The sequence below is a fragment of the Anolis carolinensis genome, chromosome 3 (genome assembly GCF_035594765.1).
Source record: "Anolis carolinensis isolate JA03-04 chromosome 3, rAnoCar3.1.pri, whole genome shotgun sequence".
Taxonomy (NCBI): Eukaryota; Metazoa; Chordata; class Lepidosauria; order Squamata; family Dactyloidae; genus Anolis; species Anolis carolinensis.
Genome location: NC_085843.1, coordinates 8,052,610 through 8,072,807, shown reverse-complemented (window position 1 = coordinate 8,072,807; position 20,198 = coordinate 8,052,610). Strand labels below are relative to the sequence as shown.

The 20,198-nt window shown below is 43.5% G+C and overlaps 1 protein-coding gene across 6 annotated transcripts in view; it reads left to right on the top strand.

The window, feature by feature from the left end:
* Nucleotides 1-20,198, top strand: part of gdpd5 (glycerophosphodiester phosphodiesterase domain containing 5) — a 305,513-nt gene that overhangs the window by 251,214 nt on the left and 34,101 nt on the right. For all 6 annotated transcript variants that reach the window (XM_062974473.1, XM_062974476.1, XM_062974475.1 and 3 more), the window contains 3 exons: nucleotides 11,496-11,578; nucleotides 14,087-14,237; nucleotides 15,328-15,546. In XM_062974473.1, the coding sequence (XP_062830543.1) occupies nucleotides 11,496-11,578; nucleotides 14,087-14,237; nucleotides 15,328-15,546 (453 nt within the window). The remainder of the gene's footprint in view (nucleotides 1-11,495; nucleotides 11,579-14,086; nucleotides 14,238-15,327; nucleotides 15,547-20,198) is intronic.

Below are 20,198 nucleotides of genomic sequence, written 5' to 3'. Positions count from 1 at the left end.
ATAGAGTAGAATATAAATAAAGTATATTATTATTATTATTATTATTATTATTATTATTATTATTATTATTATTATATTTAGTGTGTAGGGATATTTGGTATCTATAGCAGAGTAGAGTGCAGAGTAGCTAGTGCTACAAGGGCTATCCAGAAAGTAGATTACGTTTTGGAATTAAAAATGAACAAAGTATAGGAGAAAACATTTACCATATGCAGTTGAAAGCCACACCCAAATACCACATCTCACGTAGTCGCCATTCAAATCTAGGCACTTACCATAGTGATGAATGAGCTTTGCAACTCCTTCCCCACTACATTCTGCCGCTTGCATCCTCAACCAGCCGGTCTCCCCTTCCCGAAGCTGCGCAGCGTCGCCAAAACACGTTGCCAGCCACGCCCCCATTGTTGGAAACAAGTGGTTGAGGAGGCAAGTGGCAGAATTTTGTGGGGAAGGAGTTGCCAAGCTCATTCATCGCTATGATAAGTGCCTGGATTTGAATGGTGACTCTGTTGAGAAGTGGTATTTCGGTGTGGCTTTCAACTGCATATGGTAAATGTTTTCTCCTATACTTTGTTCATTTTTAATTCCAAAATGTAATCTACTTTCTGGATAACCCTTGTATATGAGTTCATGGTAGGAAACAGGAGAGTAAATACGCTAGATGCTCTGGTAAGGTTCCAATAAGGTAAAAACTTCTTTTTATTGCAGCAAGTAATACACCTCAGATAAAAGAGTAGATAAACTAAAGAAAGTGACCTAACTTTGGCAGAAGGATCTGGCAGGCATGGGCAAACATTGGCCCTCCAGATGTTTTGAACTTCAACTCCCACAATTCCTAACAGCCTGCCGGCTGTTAGGAATTGTGGGAGTTGAAGTCCAAAACACCTGGAGGGCCAAAGTTTGCCCATGCCTGCTCTATAGACAAGTGTTGATGCTTTTTCACTTTCAGCAAAGGAAGACAAACCTCACCTGAATCCCAAATAAAGATGCAATCTTTATTATTTTGTCTTCCTTCTTAGCCGTCTGCCAGCACTGGTCCAATGGTTCAGGAAGGGAAGGCAAATGCATTCACCCATAGACTGACAGGCATCAGAAACGCTTGCAATCTGTCTTTTCCTCCAGCTCCTTTTTCTCCCCTTTGCTTTTAACAATACCAACCGGAGCAACATCGTTCTGGCCCTGCTTCAGATGCCTGTCTCCCAGCCAAGTGTGTTTACTTCCTCTTGCTCATTATCTTAATGCTTTCTGCCAAAGGCAGTCTGTTAAAAGCAGCTAATTCTCCCACTAATACTTGTTGATCTTTGGCTTCACACAAACATATGCTCTGCGAAAGGAGTTTTGTACTGGCAGCTGTTGCAAGGCGAGAAGGGAGCCGGCACCCTAGTTAAAACTCTAAAGATTTGTCATGCACTGAAATAGAAGATGGGTAGGCCTAATTGTGTGTGTATTTTTTTTTCTTCCACCTTAACAGTAAAGGTGACAAAACCTCACAATAAATCTGACAAACCTGAGTAATAGGATTGAATGTGGAATTCCAGAGATTTTCAGCCGAGGTGGTCCTGAGTTGCATCGAAAATTTTTTGCTGCTTGAGGCAAAGGGCAACATGGTGCCCATTCTCAATTCCAAATGCAAAAGATGGATTAAACTAGCAGTTGACTTTTATTTCAATTGAAATTGCTGCTCATTCATCTAGCTCAGGGGTCCCCAAACTAAGACCTCTTTGCTTAGCTACGGCATTATGAGACCATCTAGATGGCTTTTGAGGGTCCCTTTCCTTACCTATGGTTTTATGAGATTGTCTAGATGGCCTTTGGGGGGCCCTTTCCTTACCTATGGTCTTATGAGACCATCTAGATGGTCTTTGGAGGTCTCTTTGCTTACCTATGGTCTTATAAGACCATCTAGATGGTCTTTGGAGGTCTCTTTGCTTACCTATGGTCTTATGAGACAATCTAGATGGTCTTTGGAGGACTCTTTGCTTACCTATGGTCTTATGAGACCATCTAGATGGTCTTTGGAGGTCTCTTTGCTTACCTATGGTCTTATGAGACCATCTAGATGGTCTTTAGAGGTCTCTTTGCTTACCTATGGTCTTATGAGACCATCTAGATGGTCTTTGGAGGTCTCTTTGCTTACCTATGGTCTTATGAGATCGTCCAGATCAGGGGCCACCAAACTAAGGCAAATGGGCTGAATGTGGCCCTCCAAGGTCATTTACCTGGCCTCTGTCCCAAACTTTGGATTTTGTTGTTGTTTATTCATTCAGTTGTTTCCGACTCTTTGTGACCTTAGGGTTGAGCTAAGTCTGAAATGACTTGAAGGCACACAACAACAACAATCCTAATTTTGGACTATTTCATCATAGTCCGGCCCCCCAGCAGTCTGAATCGGCCCTCCACTTAAAAAGTTTGAGGACCCCTGAGCTAGCCCATAAGACACATACCTTACCTTGTTTCATGGTTGATCTGGATGGAGAAGCATCATTTTTCTTATTTAGAGCTTGGAAAATCTAATATCGTTGGACTCCAACTCCTCCGTTCCCCCAACTTCTGATAAATTTGGAGAACGGTACTTCAAAATAACATCTCCAAAGCAAAATAAAAGTTGAAAGTGCATAGATTCCTGGGTTTATGAGTGTATGAAATTAGCCCCAGGTTCAAAGTATTGGGATTTTTACTTCAAACGATCTTGGAAGACCTCAGAGATGAGCCCATCTAGATGTCCTTTGAGGGTCAGAGATGCTTTCATGGCCCTTTGTCTTCAAACTATGCCTACAGCTGTGATCGATGGCACATATTCTCATACCCTTCTGGCCCTCTATTTCAGTATTTGTAGAAATTGAGGATTTCACTCATTATCAGTTCCCCTGCTTATTGTATTCTAGAGACAGAATCAACTTCTTGGGATCAGTTCTTATTTACCTTGCAATAACGGTACAGGAAAGTTCATAGAATCATAGAATCATAGAATAGTAGAGTTGGAAGAGACCTCATGGGCCATCCAGTCCAACCCTCTGCCAAGAAGCAGGAAATCGCATTCAAAGCACCCCCGACAGATGGCCATCCAGCCTCTGTTTAAAAGCCTCCAAAGAAGGAGCCTCCACCACAGTCCGGGGGAGAGAGTTCCACTGTCGAACAGCTCTCACAGTGAGGAAGTTCTTCCTGATGTTCAGGTGGAATCTCCTTTCCTGTAGTTTGAAGCCCTTGTTCCGTGTCCTAGTCTGCAGGGCAGCAGAAAACAAGCTTGCTCCCTCCTCCCTATAGCTTCCCTTCACGTATTTGTACATGGCTATCATGTCTCCTCTCAGCCTTCTCTTCTGCAGGCTAAACATGCCCAGCTCTTTAAGCCGCTCCTCATAGGGCTTGTTCTCCAGACCTTTGATCATTTTAGTTGCCCTCCTCTGGACGCTTTCCAGCTTGTCAACATCTCCCTTCAACTGTGGTGCCCAGAATTGGACACAGTATTCCAGGTGTGGTCTGACCAAGGCAGAATAGAGGGGAGCAGGACTTCCCTGGATCTAGACGCTATTCCCCTATTGATGCAGGCCAGAATCCCATTGGCTTTTTAAGCTGCCGCATCACATTGCTGGCTCATGTTTAACCTGTTGTCCACAAGGACCCCAAGGTCTTTTTCACATGTACTGCTGTCAAGCCAGGCGTCCCCCATTCTGTATCTTTGATTTCCATTTTTTCTGCCGAAGTGAAGTATCTTGCATTTGTCCCTGTTGAACTTCATTTTGTTAGTTTCGGCCCATCTCTCTAGTCTGTCAAGATCGTTTTGGATTCTACTCCTTTCTTCTGGAGTTGGCTCTCCCTCCCAGTTTTGTGTCGTCTGCAAACTTGATGATCGTGCCTTCTAACCCTTCGTCTAAGTCATTAATAAAGATGTTGAACAGAACCGGGCCCAGGACGGAGCCCTGCGGCACTCCACTTGTCACTTCTTTCCATGATGAAGACGACGCATTGGTGAGCACCCTTTGGGTTCGTTCGCTTAGCCAATTACAGATCCACCTAACTGTAGTTTTGTCTAGCCCACATTTTACTAGTTTGTTTGCCAGAAGGTTGTGAGGGACTTTGTCGAAGGCCTTACTGAAATCCAGGTAGGCTACATCCACGGCATTCCCTGTGTCGACCCAACTCGTAACTCTGTCGAAAAAAGAGATCAGATTAGTCTGGCATGACTTGTTATTGGTAAATCCGTGTTGACTATTAGCAATGACCGCATTTGTTTCTAAGTGTTCGCAGACCACTTCCTTAATGGTCTTTTCCAGAATCTTGCCTGGTATCGACGTGAGGCTGACCGGATGGTAATTGTTTGGGTTGTTCTTTTTTCCCTTCTTGAAGATAGGGACCACATTCGCCCTCCTCCAATCTGCTGGGACTTCTCCTGTTCTCCAAGAACTCTCAAATATGATCGCCAGTGGTTCTGAAATAACTTCCGCTAGTTCCTTCAGTACTCTTGGATGTAGTTGATCTGGCCCTGGCGACTTGAATTCGTTTAGAGTGGCCAGGTGTTCCTGGACAACTTGTTTCCCTATTTGGGGTTGGATTTCCCCAAATCCTTCATCCATTTCATGTTGCTGAGGTTGAAGATGGCTTTCTTTTTGTGAGAAGACCGAGGCAAAGAAGGCATTAAGTAGTTCTGCCTTTTCCCTGTCCCCTGTCGCCATCACCCCATCTTCTCCTTGCAATGGCCCTATCGCCTCCTTTTTCTTCCTTTTTCTACCAACGTAAGCAAAAAAACCTTTTTTGTTGTTTTTTATGTCCCTGGCAAGCCTGAGCTCATTTTGCGCTTTAGCCTTGCGAACCTTTTCCCTACAGGTGTTGGCTATACGTTTGAATTCTTCTTTGGTGATTTCTCCCCTTTTCCACTTCTTGTGCATGTCACTTTTGAGTTTTAGCTCAGTTAGAAGTTCTTTGGACATCCATTCTGGCTTCTTCGCATGTGCCATATTTTTCTTCTTTGTTGGCACTGTTTGCATTTGCGCCTTGAGTATTTCACTTTTAAAAAACTCCCATCCATCCTTAACTCCCTTGTCTTTTAATATTGGCGTCCATGGAATGCTGCTCAGTAATATAGTGTTCGCCAGGCTGTTGTTCCCCTCCCCCAGTGGATCTAGTTTAAAGTGCGCCTGAGGAGGTTTGTGAGTCTGTGTGCAAAAAGATGTTTTCCTACTTGTGTGAGATGCACCCCATCACTTGCCAGTAGGCCATCCTCCTGGAAGAGTAGACCATGGTCAAGGAAGCCAAAATGCTCTTCTTGACACCATTTTCTGAGCCAGTTATTGACCTGTACTATTTTTCCAGCCCTTGTAGAGCCGTGTCCTACAACGGGGAGGAGGGATGAAAAGATCACCTGTACATTACACAGTTTTAGCTTACTTCCGAGGGCTCGAAAATCATTTGTGATCTTTTGAAAAGTATGCCTAGCGGTGTCATTGGTACCTACATGAATCAACATAAGGTGGGGAGGGTGATGGGGCTTTAGGAGCCTGCTGAGCCTCTGAGTGATATGGTGTATTTTTGCCCCCGGGAGGCAGCATGTTTCTCGAGCCATCCCATCCGGTCTGGAAATGATGGCTTCCGTTCCTCTAAGGAGGGAGTCACCTACTACCAAGTTCCGCTATCTCCTTCTGCTAATGACTTTATGGTCACTCTCAAGGTCTCCCTTTTCATCCTGGCAGCAACAAAAACCCTTGCAGGATTTATTGCTGATATTGCACTTGATTGCTCTAGGGGATGCTCCTATCTAATCTAATTTTATCTAAACTAATTATAGCATTGTTGTTGATTTCCAAGACATTTTAATTATATTGCATTTTAATTGTATTGAATTGTTTTGATATGCAAGATCTTTATGTCATTTATTTTATGTTGCACTTTTATGTGGCATTTATTTATTTGGTGTAGGAATGATGGCAAAGTGGAGGAGAAAGCCAGATGGCCAGGGAAGGGCATGTAAGGTCATGAACAAGAAAGGTCCTTCAGGAAGGACTTAGGGAAAGATGATTTGTTTGAAGGAGGAAGGAGCTTTGAACATAATGGCTTGAGGCATTTTGCTCCCTGAGGCAGAGCATCATAAAATCCTGTTCCTCATGTACCTGAGTCCAAGAGGCTTGGTTTCCCAAAACTACTCATGCAAATTTGGGGATTTTTTCAAAATTCAAAATAATGCTGGTGCACCTCTCCATATTTTTTTTTGCAATATCATTGTGGAGATTGCTTTGTTGTTTCATCCAAGTAGTGGGCTCAGGATGGTTAAACAAAGAACCTTGGCATGTAATGATTTTACATTTTCACAGCAGTTTGGGCATGATACCAAGAAACAACATGGTGGGCTGCTTTAAATGTTGGAGTAGGACTCTGGAGTGCCGCAGGGCTCCGTCCTGGGCCTGGTTCTGTTCAACATATTTATTAACGACTTAGACGAAGGGTTAGAAGGTACAATCATCAAGTTTGCAGACGACACCAAACAGGGAGGGAGAGCAAATACTCCAGAAGACAGAAGCAGAATTCAAAATGATCTTAGCAGACTAGAGAGATGGGCCGAAAGTAACAAAATGAAGTTCAACAGGGACAAATGCAAGATACTTCACTTAGGCGGAAAAAATTGAATGCAAAGATACAGAATGGGGGAGGCCTGGCTCGACAGCAGTATGTGTGAAAAAGATCTTGGAGTCCTCGTGGACAGCAGTTAAACATGAGCCAACAATGTGATGCAGCGGCAAAAAAAGCCAATGGGATTTTGGCCTGCATCAATAGGGGAATAGCGTCTAGATTTGGGAAGTCATGCTCCTGCTCTATTCTGTTCTGCCTTGGTCAGACCACACCTGGAATCACACTGTGTCTTATTCTGGGCACCGCAATTGAAGGGAGATGTTGACAAGTTGGAATGTGTCCAGAGGAGGGCGACTAAAATGACCAAGGGTCTGGAGAACAAGCCCTATGAGGAGCGGCTTAAAGAGCTGGGCATATTTAGCCTGCAGAAGAGAAGACTGAGAGGAGACATGATAGACATGTGAGGGGAAACAATGGCTTTAAGCTGCAGGAAAGGAGGTTCCACCTGAACATCAGGAAGAACTTCCTCACTGTGAGAGATGTTCAGCAGTGGAACTTTCTGCCCCAGAGTGTGGTGGAGGCTCCTTCTTTGGAGTCTTTTTAGCAGAGGCTGGATGGCCATCTGTCGGGTGTGCTTTGAATATGATTTCCTGCTTCTTGGCAGAATGGGGTTGGACTGGAGGCCCGTGAGGTCTCTTCCAACTCTATTATTCTATGCTTCTATGAGTCTATGACAAAGGCGGTGTCAAACCATGCCAAGAAAACTCCACAATCATCCTGGCATCTCTATCAGTTAGAAATAACCTGCAAACACACGACACATGCAAATACATTGGGTGGCTTTTTTGGAGCTCTCTCTTCCTAAGATCTAGAATGGCCTCATCATCCATTTCTATAAGATATTGGACATGCTGATGCCTGGAAATTAAGACATTGCATGTAGCAGAGGAAAAATATGTAAGACTGGGGTTAGAGCAGAAGTGAAAGAAAAAAGTTCGAGGACTTTAAAGAAGAAGATTAAGACCCATTAAACACAGGACAGCGTCCAGCCTCAGTCTTCCTTCAAAGAGTCATGTGCATAAAATAACTTCAGAGACACCAAGAATCAAAATAGTAAAAAAAAGTATTTACTCACAAAGCTTGTATGAGGTAATTTTCATACAGGTAAGTCATCTTAGTTCCAAATATAGTTCAGGATACAGTAATAAATGTTAAAGTCGAAATCATGCAGACCTATCTTCATCAGGAACTACATTTCTCCAAACAGCACGGAAGGTAGAAGAGTGTGTAAAAAACCTCGTGGGAGGAGAACAAAGAAATTCCCAAAATGTATATACCCAAAATCTGGATGCCTACGTGACTCGAGGCATGTCCCCAAAGGATGCTCCCCTTTGCCCACACGCAAACTCCAGATAAGTGCCATAAACTTCAGGGAACACAGTTGCCATTTCTTTGGTGGACATCTGTGCAGACAACAGACCAGTGGTCAAGAAGAGGCATTGATCTTCTAGAGCTGGCACGGGCAAACTTGGGCCCTCCAGGTGTTTTGGACTTCAACTCCCACCATTCCTAACAGCCTATCGGCTGTTAGGAATGGTGGGAGTTGAAGTCCAAAACACCTGGAGGGCCCAAGTTTGCCCATGCCTGCTCCAGAGCCAAGGCTGGGTTCAAGTTCTTGGCTTGGCCTTTGTCTCCTGCGATTTCTTGCTCCTGGAAGCTCTTGGTGTTAGCAGGCAGATAGTTGTATCTCCCCTCCTGTGTCCTCTCAGGGATGGAAATGATTTCCGGAGCTGAAACCAGCGGTGCTTCTCCGCAGGACTCAAAGCTCTGAAACCCCTTCTGCCGCTGACTCAAATCTGTAATGTAATGGATTGTGCCACTTCTTCCTCTTAAATGAGACAAATCTCTTTCTTCCGGAACGGAGGCTTTTAAGGACTTCTTTCAGGCAGAAAGTGTTCTCCCCAGGTCACAAAGGCTTCTAATCCTTTCCTCCTTTGTTCCAGCTTCCTTTTTTTCGTGGATTAGAAAATAAAAAGGTGTTGGTTGCATATTTGCTAGCAGATACATTTGTCCCCCTGCAAACACAGATTCTGCCTCTATGAAGTCAACCCTCTATGACTAGGAAATATTAAAACTATTCCAAAAAGCAAACTTTGATTTTGATATTTTTATGTAGGGGTCTCCGGTGGCACAGTGTGTTAAAGCGCTAAGCTGCTGAACTTGCAGACCAAAAGGTCGCAGGTTCGAATCCGGGGAGCGGAATGAGTGCCTACTGTTAGCCTCAGCTTCTGCCAACCTAGCAGTTTGAAAACATGCAAGTGTGAGTAGAGCAATAGGTACCGCTCCGGCGGGAAGGTAACGGTGCTCCATGCAGTCATGCCAGCCACATGACCTTGGAGGTGTCTACGGACAACGCTGGCTCTTCGGCTTAGAAATGGAGATGAGCACCAACCCCCAGAGTCAGATATGACTGGACTTAACGTCAGGGGAAACCTTTACCTTTATGTAAGGGCTGCTATTTTATTCTGCTATTGTATATTATGAAAATTGAGCACAGTTTCGGATTCTAGAGCCAACCTCCCAGTTAATATCGAGGACCCACTTTATATTCCAGATTTGCTTTTCTTTTCAAAAGGCTCCTTCCTTGAAAACAGAGGTTCTTTCAACACTGCCATATAAAATCCAGGTTATTTGCTTTGAACTGGATTATCGTTCATTGTTGTCTGAGTGTGATGGCCTTCCAAGTGCAGTGTTTTGGTGTACGTAGGTGACTCTAGAGCCCTATTCTTGACCCACGTATTCTTCTGCAGCGAAGACATCGATTTCCAGGTGGAAGACATTCCCGGTCAGGCGTATAACAGGGTTGGGAGGACAATAGCTTTATAAACAAGCACCTTGGTGTCCCTAAGGATGTCCTGATCCTCAAACACTCTCTGCTTCATTCAGAGAAATGCTGCACTTGCAGAGCTCAGGCGGTGTTTTATTTCAGAGTCAGTGTTGACTTTTGTGGAGGGGTGGCTGCCAAGGGAGTGGAAATGGTCAACATTTTCTAATGTGACACCATTAAATTGTATTTATGGCATTGCAGAGGGATTGGCTGGTGACTGGATTATATGGCAGTACAGACTCATGTAATCCAGCCCAAAGCAGAAAATGTGGATTATGTGCTATGATAATCTGTAATATACAGTGTGATGACTCATGGGCCATGTGGTCCCGTTCCTAGTACTATTGTGGCAGATGAAGAGGAAAACTTCGGTTTCCCACCGTTTCTGCCAGATTTGGAGCCCTTGCACCTGCAAGATGTTAGCCCACAAGAAGTCAGCCAAACAAGCCTTGAGCAGAAATCTCCCCCATTTTCTTGCCGGGATTATTATAATCAAGATAGGGGCGCTCGAGAGGCGACTCGCCGGAGCGCCAGGATAGCTGCCAGACAATTAGCTGATTAAGTCTGCTTCCCTTGGGAAACTTTAAGGAGTCATGCATCTGGACACAGTATAGGTTTCGTTTCTTGTTCCCCAGAGAAAGTGTTCCTTGGCGGGAAAACAAGATCCTATATAGGTGTTTGCCCGCAAAGAAATCCTTGCGGCGTCAATTCGTCGGCTTGAGGAGTGATATTGTGTGTAGACTTCGTACTCCAGTTCCCAGTTCCCGGATCAAGTTTCCTGCCCAGCCTTGTACCATGGACTTCTATGGACTCAGTTCTTGATTCATGTTTGCCTTGTTTCCAGTTTGATCTTGCCAAGTTTCAAGTCTTGCCTTGCCTTGCGTTTTAAACCACAGACCTTGCTTCTCAGTCTCAAGCCTTGTTTTCCAGTTTCCTTCAGATTTACCTTAAGCCTCAAAGACTTTGGACAGTTCCCCACACTATTGCTTGCCAAATAGTGTGTGTTTCGGTGAAGTGGATTATAACTTTGGACTTTAATATCACATATTGGACATTGTTTTCCTGGACTATATTTGACCTTTCCTGAAAGGTCTACTTCTGAACTATATTCTACACTTATTTTTATTGACTTTATATATTTCCTTAATAAAGATATTAGATAGATTCTGGTCTCTGCGCATGGTTATTGGTGTTCTGCAGCCTGGGTCCTGACATACAGCAATGTAGATTGTTGAAAAAATGTTTTTATTTGTACACTGCCTTGGGACCTTGTGATAATAGGGTGGCATAAAAGTAGTACATCTTTTTACAATCTTCCAACGCTACGGTTCTGTCCTAGCTTTGGCATTGATGGGGTCCAGCGCCTCTCAGAGCCAATGGTGGATCTTAGTCTCCAAATACGAGGGTTATCCAGAAAGTAGATTACGTTTTGGAATTAAAAATGAACAAAGTATAGGAGAAAACATTTACCATATGCAGTTGAAAGCCACACCCAAATACCACTTCTCAATATAGTCGCCATTCAAATCTAGGCACTTCTCATAGCGATGAATGAGCTTGGTAACTCCTTCCCCACCAAACTCTGCTGCTTGCATCCTCAACCAGCCGGTCACCCCTTCCCACAGCTGCGCATTGTTGCCAAAAGGTAGCATTGAGGATACCTCCATGAACATTCAGAATAAAACCTAGCGTGGATTCACTGCCCCATTGACATGGGATACACCAGCCAGCACTGAATATATGCCACATTCTCAGTGACTTTCTTCTCTATGGCTTCCTAACTGCTGCACTTTCCAGGAAACTGTCCTATTTGTTCTCTTGGACATGGAGATACGCATCTCAAGAACTCTACTTTATCTGAAGAGCCTAGTGGGAGGCTTGACTTGCTGTTCCGGTTTTCCACGCTGTCTCCGTGATGCTGTTTCAACAGTCCATTCTGGCCTTTTCACTGATTGTTCTTGTTGCTCCGATGGTGTCCCGTTTGGCAGCATGCTCCTATGAATAAATAATATTGTTTATTCCCTGTTTTTTTTCTCTTTCTCTCTTCCAGCTGGCACCAGAAAACACGTTGATGTCCTTTCAGAAGGCAGTGGAGCAGAAAGTCTATGGAGTGCAAGCAGATGTAGTGATAAGGCAAGTTTTTCTCTCTCTTTTCTTTTTCCTCCCAAGGTTTTAAAAGTTTCGTGCCCTTGTCCATATTCCTCACTATTAAGTGGTGCAGTTTATCACTATTACGTAAGACAGGGAGGCTTTTAAGAAGAGCAGTGAAGCATTAGAGAACCTGGAGCCTTGAAGAGCTTGACATCTTTTGAGCTTCAGATTTTTTGGCCACAATTCAAAGGGCTGGTTGAAGAATCATAAAATCGAACAAACTCCAAAGGCCATCCAGTCCCCAAATCAGGGAAGAAACAATCCAATCACTCCCGGCAGATGGCCATCCAGATTCTGTTTGATCATCGCCAAAGGAGACTCCACCAGACTCCAAGGAAACATATTCCACTGTTGTACAGCCCATCCTAATGTTTAGGTGGAAACATTTTTTCCTCCAGTTTGACTCCATTGCTCCATTGTGTCCATAGTCTCTGGAGCAGCAGAAAATAAACAAAGGAAGGCCCTTGTGGTCTCTTCCTTTTGGTAAAAAGCATGACCTGTTAGAGTCATAACCTTTTGGGGAAATGCATTCGTAATCTTTTGGACACATAACCTTTTGGAAGGCTTGACTTCCAGAGAAGAGCTAAAAACTCATTTGCGTGAATCTTCTCTTTAGTGGTAAATAATATCCACTCATATTCATGCAAGGCAAATTCTTCAGTTATTAAATTGAACCTATTGTCTCTGATCTGTTAGGAACAGAGATATGCCAATGCACAAAAATACAGCAGAGTTTCAGAAATATTTTAGTTGCCCAAAAAAATATCTACTTTCCCTTAAAATATCATGGTTTAAATCATGCTCTCAAGAGACAAAATAATCTTGATTAAAATCACATAGTTGGTTTATTCACAAACTTCATGTATTCAGCATACAAGTTCAGGACTTATCAATCCGGTTACAAATAGACCTCCCAACAAAGGATTCCCCCAGGCAGGAACCAGCCAGGCTTTGAAGTTGCAAGGCCATTCAATGCCAATTAAGGTGATTAATTGATACATTTACACTTGTCTCCAACAGACAAGAGTTCTTTCTCCCATCCTGGACATTATTCCACAGATATATAAACCCCATTTGCCTAGTTTCCAACAAACCTCACAACCTCTGAGGACTCCTGCCATAGACATAGAGGAAATGTCAGGAGAGAATGCTTGTGGAACATGGCCATACAGAATAATCCCAGATCTGGGTCACATGGTCTGTAGTCCCTCACACAACATAGAGTTAAGGTAAAACTGCATACCAATATACACATATACAATACAGTAAATAATCTGAATTATATACATAACAAATAACTAGTATAGGAGGCTTGTAGAAGATTGCTATTTCCAACACTTCTAACTTTATGACTCAATGTGATATCTTTTCAAATATTAGTTTTGTTAGTTTTGACCCAGCTCTCTAACCTGTTCAGGTCATTTTGGAGAAATGACCTAGGTGGTCTTTTTTATTAATTTTTTTAAAAAGAGAAAATTAATAAAGTTATGATGAGAGTGGATGGGATGAAAGCCTCTCTTACTAAGACCCAACAAGATGGCTAACTGATGATGAGAGATTTTGGACAGTACTTCTAGTGTTATTGTTAACCTGTGGAATTCACTGCCACAGAATTTAGAGGTGGCTGCTCACCCGAATGTCTTTAAAAGTCAGTAAAACCATGTAAATGTAGGCCAACACTGGCAGCTTTGTATCTGCTCCAGTATTAGTGGCATCATAGGACTAAATAAGCAAGGCTCTTATTTGCTTTTTCTAAAATTGTTCGACATTTAAAAAGGGCCGTATAATTGTATTTCAGTTTGTGCATTAGTTCAGGCAGGGTTAATTAGTTTGATTCGCATGCAGATACTAAACAGGTGTTTTTCTTCATCACCATTCACAAGTTTACATATGTTTTCCACCAGTCAACAGTGTTGTGCCAGAGAAAACCTAAGTCTGGGTTACTGTGAGTTTTCCATGCTGTATGGCCATGTTCCAGAAGCATTCTCTCATGACGTTTTGCCCACATCTATGGCAGGCATCCTCAGAGGTTGTGAGTTCTGTTGCAAACTTGACAAGTATATCTGCAGAATGTCCAGTATAGGAGAAAGAACTCTTGTCTGTTAGAGGCAAGTGTGAATGTTGCAAATGAAGCAGCCAGGCTTTGAAGCTTTAAGGCTGTTCAATGCTAATGAAGCTGGCCAATGGCAACATTCACCCTTGCCTCAAACAGACAGTTCTTCCCCCCACCCTGGAGATTCCACAGATATATAAACCCAACTTCCCTAGTTTCCAACAGACATCAAAACCTCTGAGGATGCCTGCCATAGTTGTGGGTGAAACGTAAGGCGAGAATGCTTCTGGAACATGGCCATAAAGTCCAGAAAACTCACAGCAACCCAGTGATTCTGGCCATGAAAGCCTTCGACAACACATAAAACCTAAGTCATTTGTCTTCTGCCAGGTGCTGCTTTAAGTCAAAGACTGATGCTTGTTTTCTCTATTCCACAGTTATGATGGAGTACCTTTCCTAATGCATGACAAGACATTACGGAGGACAACTAACGTGGAAGAAGTGTTTCCACAACTCACTTATGAACATGCTTCCATGTTCAACTGGACTGACTTGGAGGTGCTCAATGCTGGTGAATGGTTCCTAAGGGTATGTATGTAATGTATTTGTATCTATCTATCTATCTATCTATCTATCTATCTATCTATCTATCTATCTATCTATCTATCAGGGTCTGAGATACTGGATGGAAGTCCTTTAGTTGAAATATTCCTTTTTTGTGAATATTAGTGATTTTTTGTGATTTTTTTCTTCGTTCAAGAGCATTTCGGAGAAGTCATCAACACTGGAGCCCATTGCCAAATGATCTATTCTATGATACAACCAAAAGCAATATTTATGGCAGACATGCTGGATTGCTTAGGGAGGCAAAATTGGCAATACTGTACTTTTGCACAATGCAATGCAGTTCATCTTTTTGTGCCTCTCTTCTTCCACTCTGGTTTATTTGCAGGCGTCTCCTATGTCTACTTTTCAGTGTTTCACAAAGTGTTATGTGGGGATGTTGGACTATTAAATTTCAGAGATTTAATAAACTGATAGGTCAGTAATACACTCTGCGTGCCTCTAATTGTGTGAACAGCCTCAAGTAACCACCAGGAAATGCATATTGAAAAATTTAACAAGGCAAAATGAAAACAATGGAACTAAATCTTCAGACCAGGAAGATTAAGGAGGTGATGCCAAATTGAGCAAATGAAGCAACCTATCACTGTCACAGAGGAACGGAAATAATCAATGTTGTTCATTAATCGAGCCTAAAAAACAAGCATCCTGAACCTAACTGCTCGTCCCACTTTCAGCTGATCCGTTTGCTGAAATGTCTCATTGTTCGTTTTCTTTTTATCGTACCATACTCAAATCTGTTCATGCAATTTCCTGTTTGGTACTTGGAGCTGTTCTGTCGATATATATAAAAGTCAAAGTATGTTTGTTTGTTTGTTGTTTTGCACCACCACGACTCCTCCGTGGCTTGTTGGATCTGGACCAAACTTGGCACACAGATCCTTCCTTATCCAACTTAAAATAATTGAGAGTTTTCAACCACAAAATCCTTCCCATTTTGGGGTAAGGGCCCTGAAAAGTAAAAAAAAAAAAGGAGCATATAGAAAGTAAGGATTAGCTACTGTCCTATTCTATGATGCTAAGGATATTGACCTCTTTTCCTCCCTTTCCACAGACCGATCCTTTCTGGACCGCCAACTCCCTCTCCCGTTCCGATTACGTGAAGGCTGCCAACCAGTCCATCTGCAAACTGTCTGACCTGCTGGAGATGGTGAAGGGCAATGCCAGTGTCCTCCTCAACCTCCAGAATCTGCCCCTGGACCATCCCTACTACAGCTCCGCCGTCAACATCACTTTGGAAACGGTCCTCGAATCGGGCATCCCTCAGCAGGCTGTGAGTTCCACGTCACTTTCGTAGGTAGATGATTGGAAATGCCAGCTTATGGGGTTGTTCCAGTTTGGTCTTCTGAACCTCTCATTTGGTTTCAGGGAAGAGGAGGTGAGGAAAGGGGAGGAAGACACATCTGGGATCCCTCCCAAGAGCTTTCCTTGCCTTGCTACTACTTTGGACCATTCCTTGTTTAACTTTTTTTGCCTTCTGGTTACCTAAATAAACTCAACCAGTCAGTAAGCATGTCTCCAGCCTATTAAAAACCATGTACGGTATTCCAGTTGGCTCTTTTAAGCCTCACAGTTGGGGAGAAGAGGAGAAAGAGAAAGAAGGGAGATGGTGATGATAATTTATTTGAGTTGCTGTGAATTTACCAGCCTGTATGGCCATGTTCCAGAAGCATTCTCTCCTGATGTTTCGCCCACATCTATGGCAGGCATCTTCAGAGGTTGTGAGGTCTGTTGGAAACTAGACAAGTGGGGTTTATATATTTGTGGAATAATGTCCAGGGTGGGAGAAAGAACCCTTGTCTGTTTGAGGCAAGTGTGAATGTTGCAATTGGCCAGCTTGATTAGCATTGAATAGCCTTGCAGCCTCAAGGCTGCTTATTGCCCAGAGAAATCCTTTGTTGGGAGGTGTTAGCTGACCCTGATTGTTTCCTATCTGGAATTTTCCTGTTATCTGAGTGTTGTTCTGTATTTACAGTCCCTATTTTAGAGTTTTTAAATACTAGTAGCCAGATTTTATTCATTTTCATGGTGTTGAAATTGTCCACATGCTTCTTATGGATTTCACTGGCTTCTCTGTGTATTCTGACATGGTGGTTGTCAGAGTAGTCCAGCATTTCTGTTTCCTCAAGTAATACGTTGTGTCCAGGTTGGTTCATCAAGTGCTCTGCTATGCCTGACATATCTGGTTGAATTAGTCTGCAGTGCCTTTCATGCTCCTTGATTTGTGTTTGGCCATTGCTGCATTTGGTGGTCCCTATGTCGACTTATCCACAGCTGCATGGTATACGGTATAAACCCCACTCGCCTAGTTTCCAACAGACTTCACAACCTCTCAGGATGCCTGCCATGGCTGTGGATGAAACACCAGGAGAGAATGCTTCTGGAACATGGCCATACAGTCTGGAAAACTCACATCAACCCAATGATTCCAGTCATGAAAGCCTTCAACTTCACATAATTTATTTGTAACCCATCTTTGATTTATTTGTGTATCACCATTAAAAGCATACATTAAAACACACCATCATAAAATACATATATTAAAATACATAGTGAAACAATTACAGTACAATACAAATATATATCTAGATCTGTCTATCTATCTATCTATCTATCTATCTATCTATCTATCTATCTATACACATAATAAAAGTGAAAAATTGTAAGTGTGTATGTGGCACAGGTGTCCGTTCATAAAGACAACCTCCAGCCTCCACAAACAGGCTATAGTTCCCAGTGCTGAGGAGCCACCAAGTCACTCTCTCCAATAACATTGTAGGTTATAGAGAGCACATCCCAGTGTTCCTTTCTCTTTCTATTTGCATGACCCCGCCCACTGCCTCTCCCATAACTCTTTCCTATTCTTTTCTATGGCACACAGCAAACAGAGGAATTGATCAGCAACTGAACATACTGGAGAGGTTTGGGGAGAATTCACCATGATTCATAGGAGTTGTAGGGACTGGGATGTATAGTTCACCTGCAATCTAAGAGCACTCTGAACAGCACCAGTGATGGACCTGGAACTAACTTGACACACAGACCCAACATGGCCAACTGTAAATACCGGCAGGCTTTGCGGGTGATTGACCTTGGCACCAGAGAGTTATAGTTCACCTGTATTCAGAGAACACTGAACCCAGCAAGTGATGGATCTGGACCAAATTTGGCACACAGACCCAACATGGCCAATTGTGAATACTGGCAGTTTTTGCGGGTGATTGACCTTGGCACCAGAGAGTTATAGTTCACCCATATTCAGAGAACACTGAACCCGGCAAGTGATGGATCTGTACCAAATATGGCCAACTGTGAATACTTGCAGACTTTGTGGGTGATTGACTTTGGCATCAGAGAGTTATAGTTCACCTGTATTCAGAGAATACTGAATCCAGCATTGACAGGTCTCGACCAAACTTGCCACACAGACTCAACAGGGCCAACTGTGAATCCTGGCAGGTGTTTTAGAAAAGTTGCCTTGGGAACCTGGAAGTTGTAGTTCACCCTTATCCAGAGAACACTGAACCCAGCCAGTGATGAAGAATCTGGACCAAACTTGCCACACAGACCCAACATGATCAACTTTGTATACTGACTTTTATGTTGCCTTCTGGGTCGATGGAATGTCAGAAGGGAGCAACATCTGGAAACCCACAAGATGGGAACCTGCATTTCTCTTTCCTTCAAAACTCTTGTGTGCCTTTTCCATCTTCTTCATGGGCGGAACAAAAGTGTTACTGAGTGCCCACTTGCATGGGACACTCACTTTCCCCCTTGTTCTGACTATTCCCAGATGTAAACATACCCTGTAGAAGGTCATTTGTGAACTGTAGTGTCCATTTGTCCCTGGTGTATTTGGGTAGGCTCATGGAGGAGACCTCTTCTGATGTACTTTCAGCCACAAGTTGAATGTTGCCTTTCTCTTCCAAGCCTTGGATTCTGTTTGCATTTCAAGCCTTTCTAATTAAGGCTGTGAGTTTTTGTTGTCCCTGTTACTGCGGCATTAAAGCCCAAAGCGTCTCGTAATCCCACATATGGAACAATTAGCTCAGGGGAAGGCTCTGTGTTTAGTTTCCATCTGTCTTTCTCATGCCAGCACCCAGATTTCAATTAACCAGGCGGCTGCTCCCACAAAGATCTTGTGCTGAGAAGCTGAATGTTTTCCTTCCCTGCCCACCTCTAGTTGCTTTTGCAGCCACGTGCATTTGTTTTCTGCTTTAGTTTTCTATACTTTGCAGCCAAAGCCAAGATGGAAAGAAATAAAAACATTGTTTCTTCATCCCGCCCCAGTCCCACCAATTATCCTTACTGTACTTTCCTTCTGCACTGAATTTGGCAAGCTCCAGCACCCTCCAAACATTATTTCTGGCTTCTATTACAACAGAAGTGACAGCTGCCCATGCAAAGCTGTGGAGAAATCCATTTTTTTAAAATTGGAGCTCCATATCCAATAATGTCAAAGAAAACCAGGAAGGCCTATCTCCTTATATGGATTCATGGTTTCCAGATCTTTGGCCATTTTGGTCACGCTTCCTTCTTGTCAATATCCTTTCTGAACTGTTTTGCCCAAAGCTGGACATAGGATTCTTATTCCAGGTGAGGCCTGACCACAGCAGAAGAGAGTGGGACCATGACTTTGTTCAATGTAGACACTATAATCCTATTAATACAGCAAAGAATCATATTGGCTTCAGTAGTTGCTGCATCACACTGTTGGCTCATGCTCAACTTGTGGTCTACTAAGGCTCCAAGATCTCTTTCACACAAACTGTTTGGAAGTCAGGTTTGCTGTAGGCTTCTCTCGCTTTCGCACATGGAAAGTAGAGGAATAGAATCCATAATGTCAAAGAGAACCAGGAAGGCCTGTCTGCATGTGACACAATAGTTTTTCTCCATCTATCTACTATATCTATATCTATATAATAAAAGTCAGTGTTTGTATGCGGCGGACAACGGTACGGCGGAATATGTGTGTATGTGGCAGCTTTCTGATTGGCCGCCACTTACACAGCCCACTGAGACCGCCAGGAATAACAGACCTGGCCCAAACTTGGCACACTTAACCCCCATGACCCACTTTACGTCTTGGTGCCCTTTGGAGGAGGATGGACCACGGATGATGGGATTTGCAGTACTTTACATCGCTTCAACTCCCACAAACCACTGCGACACCCACCAGTGACGTATCTGGACAAAACTTGGCAGGCAGAATCCCCATGAGCCCCTTTACATCCTGGGGCAGTTTGAGGGAGGACAAACCAAGGATGATGGGACTTACAGTACCTTCACTCACTTCATACCACTGCAACTGCCACAAATGACAGAACTGAACCAAACTTGATATACATATCCCAAATGATACACTTTACACGCTGCAGCATTTTGGGGGAGGGTGGACCAAGGATTATGGGATTTGCAGTACCTTCACCTGATTTGCCTCCCTCAGACCACTTCTTCTAATAACCTGGGCACTGCCGGGCCCCCAAGCTAGTCCATAATAAAAGTGAAAACCCGTATGTGTGTATGTGGCACGGGTGTCTGCTTACACAGACAGCTTCCAGCTTCCACAAACAGGCTACAGTTCCCAGTGCTGAGGAGCCACCAAGTCACTTTTTTCCACTGACATTGTGGTTACAGTCAGCTCCATGAACATGCAGCCCAACCCCTACCAATGTCCTCCCCAAACTATGGCCCACCACCCAAGGAATGCTTTCATTTGGGGACCATTTCATCATAGATTTTGCCTTTTCCTCCACCACAGGCAGGCATCCCAGGGTTCTCCATTGCTGTGGAATTTGCATGACCTTGCCTACTGCCCTTCCCTTTCAAATCTGTCTCCAGAACAAACACAGCAGAGGAGGAGTTTGGGGGATTGACTCCACATGGTGGAAGTTGTAGTTCACCCTGCATCAAGTCAGAGCACTG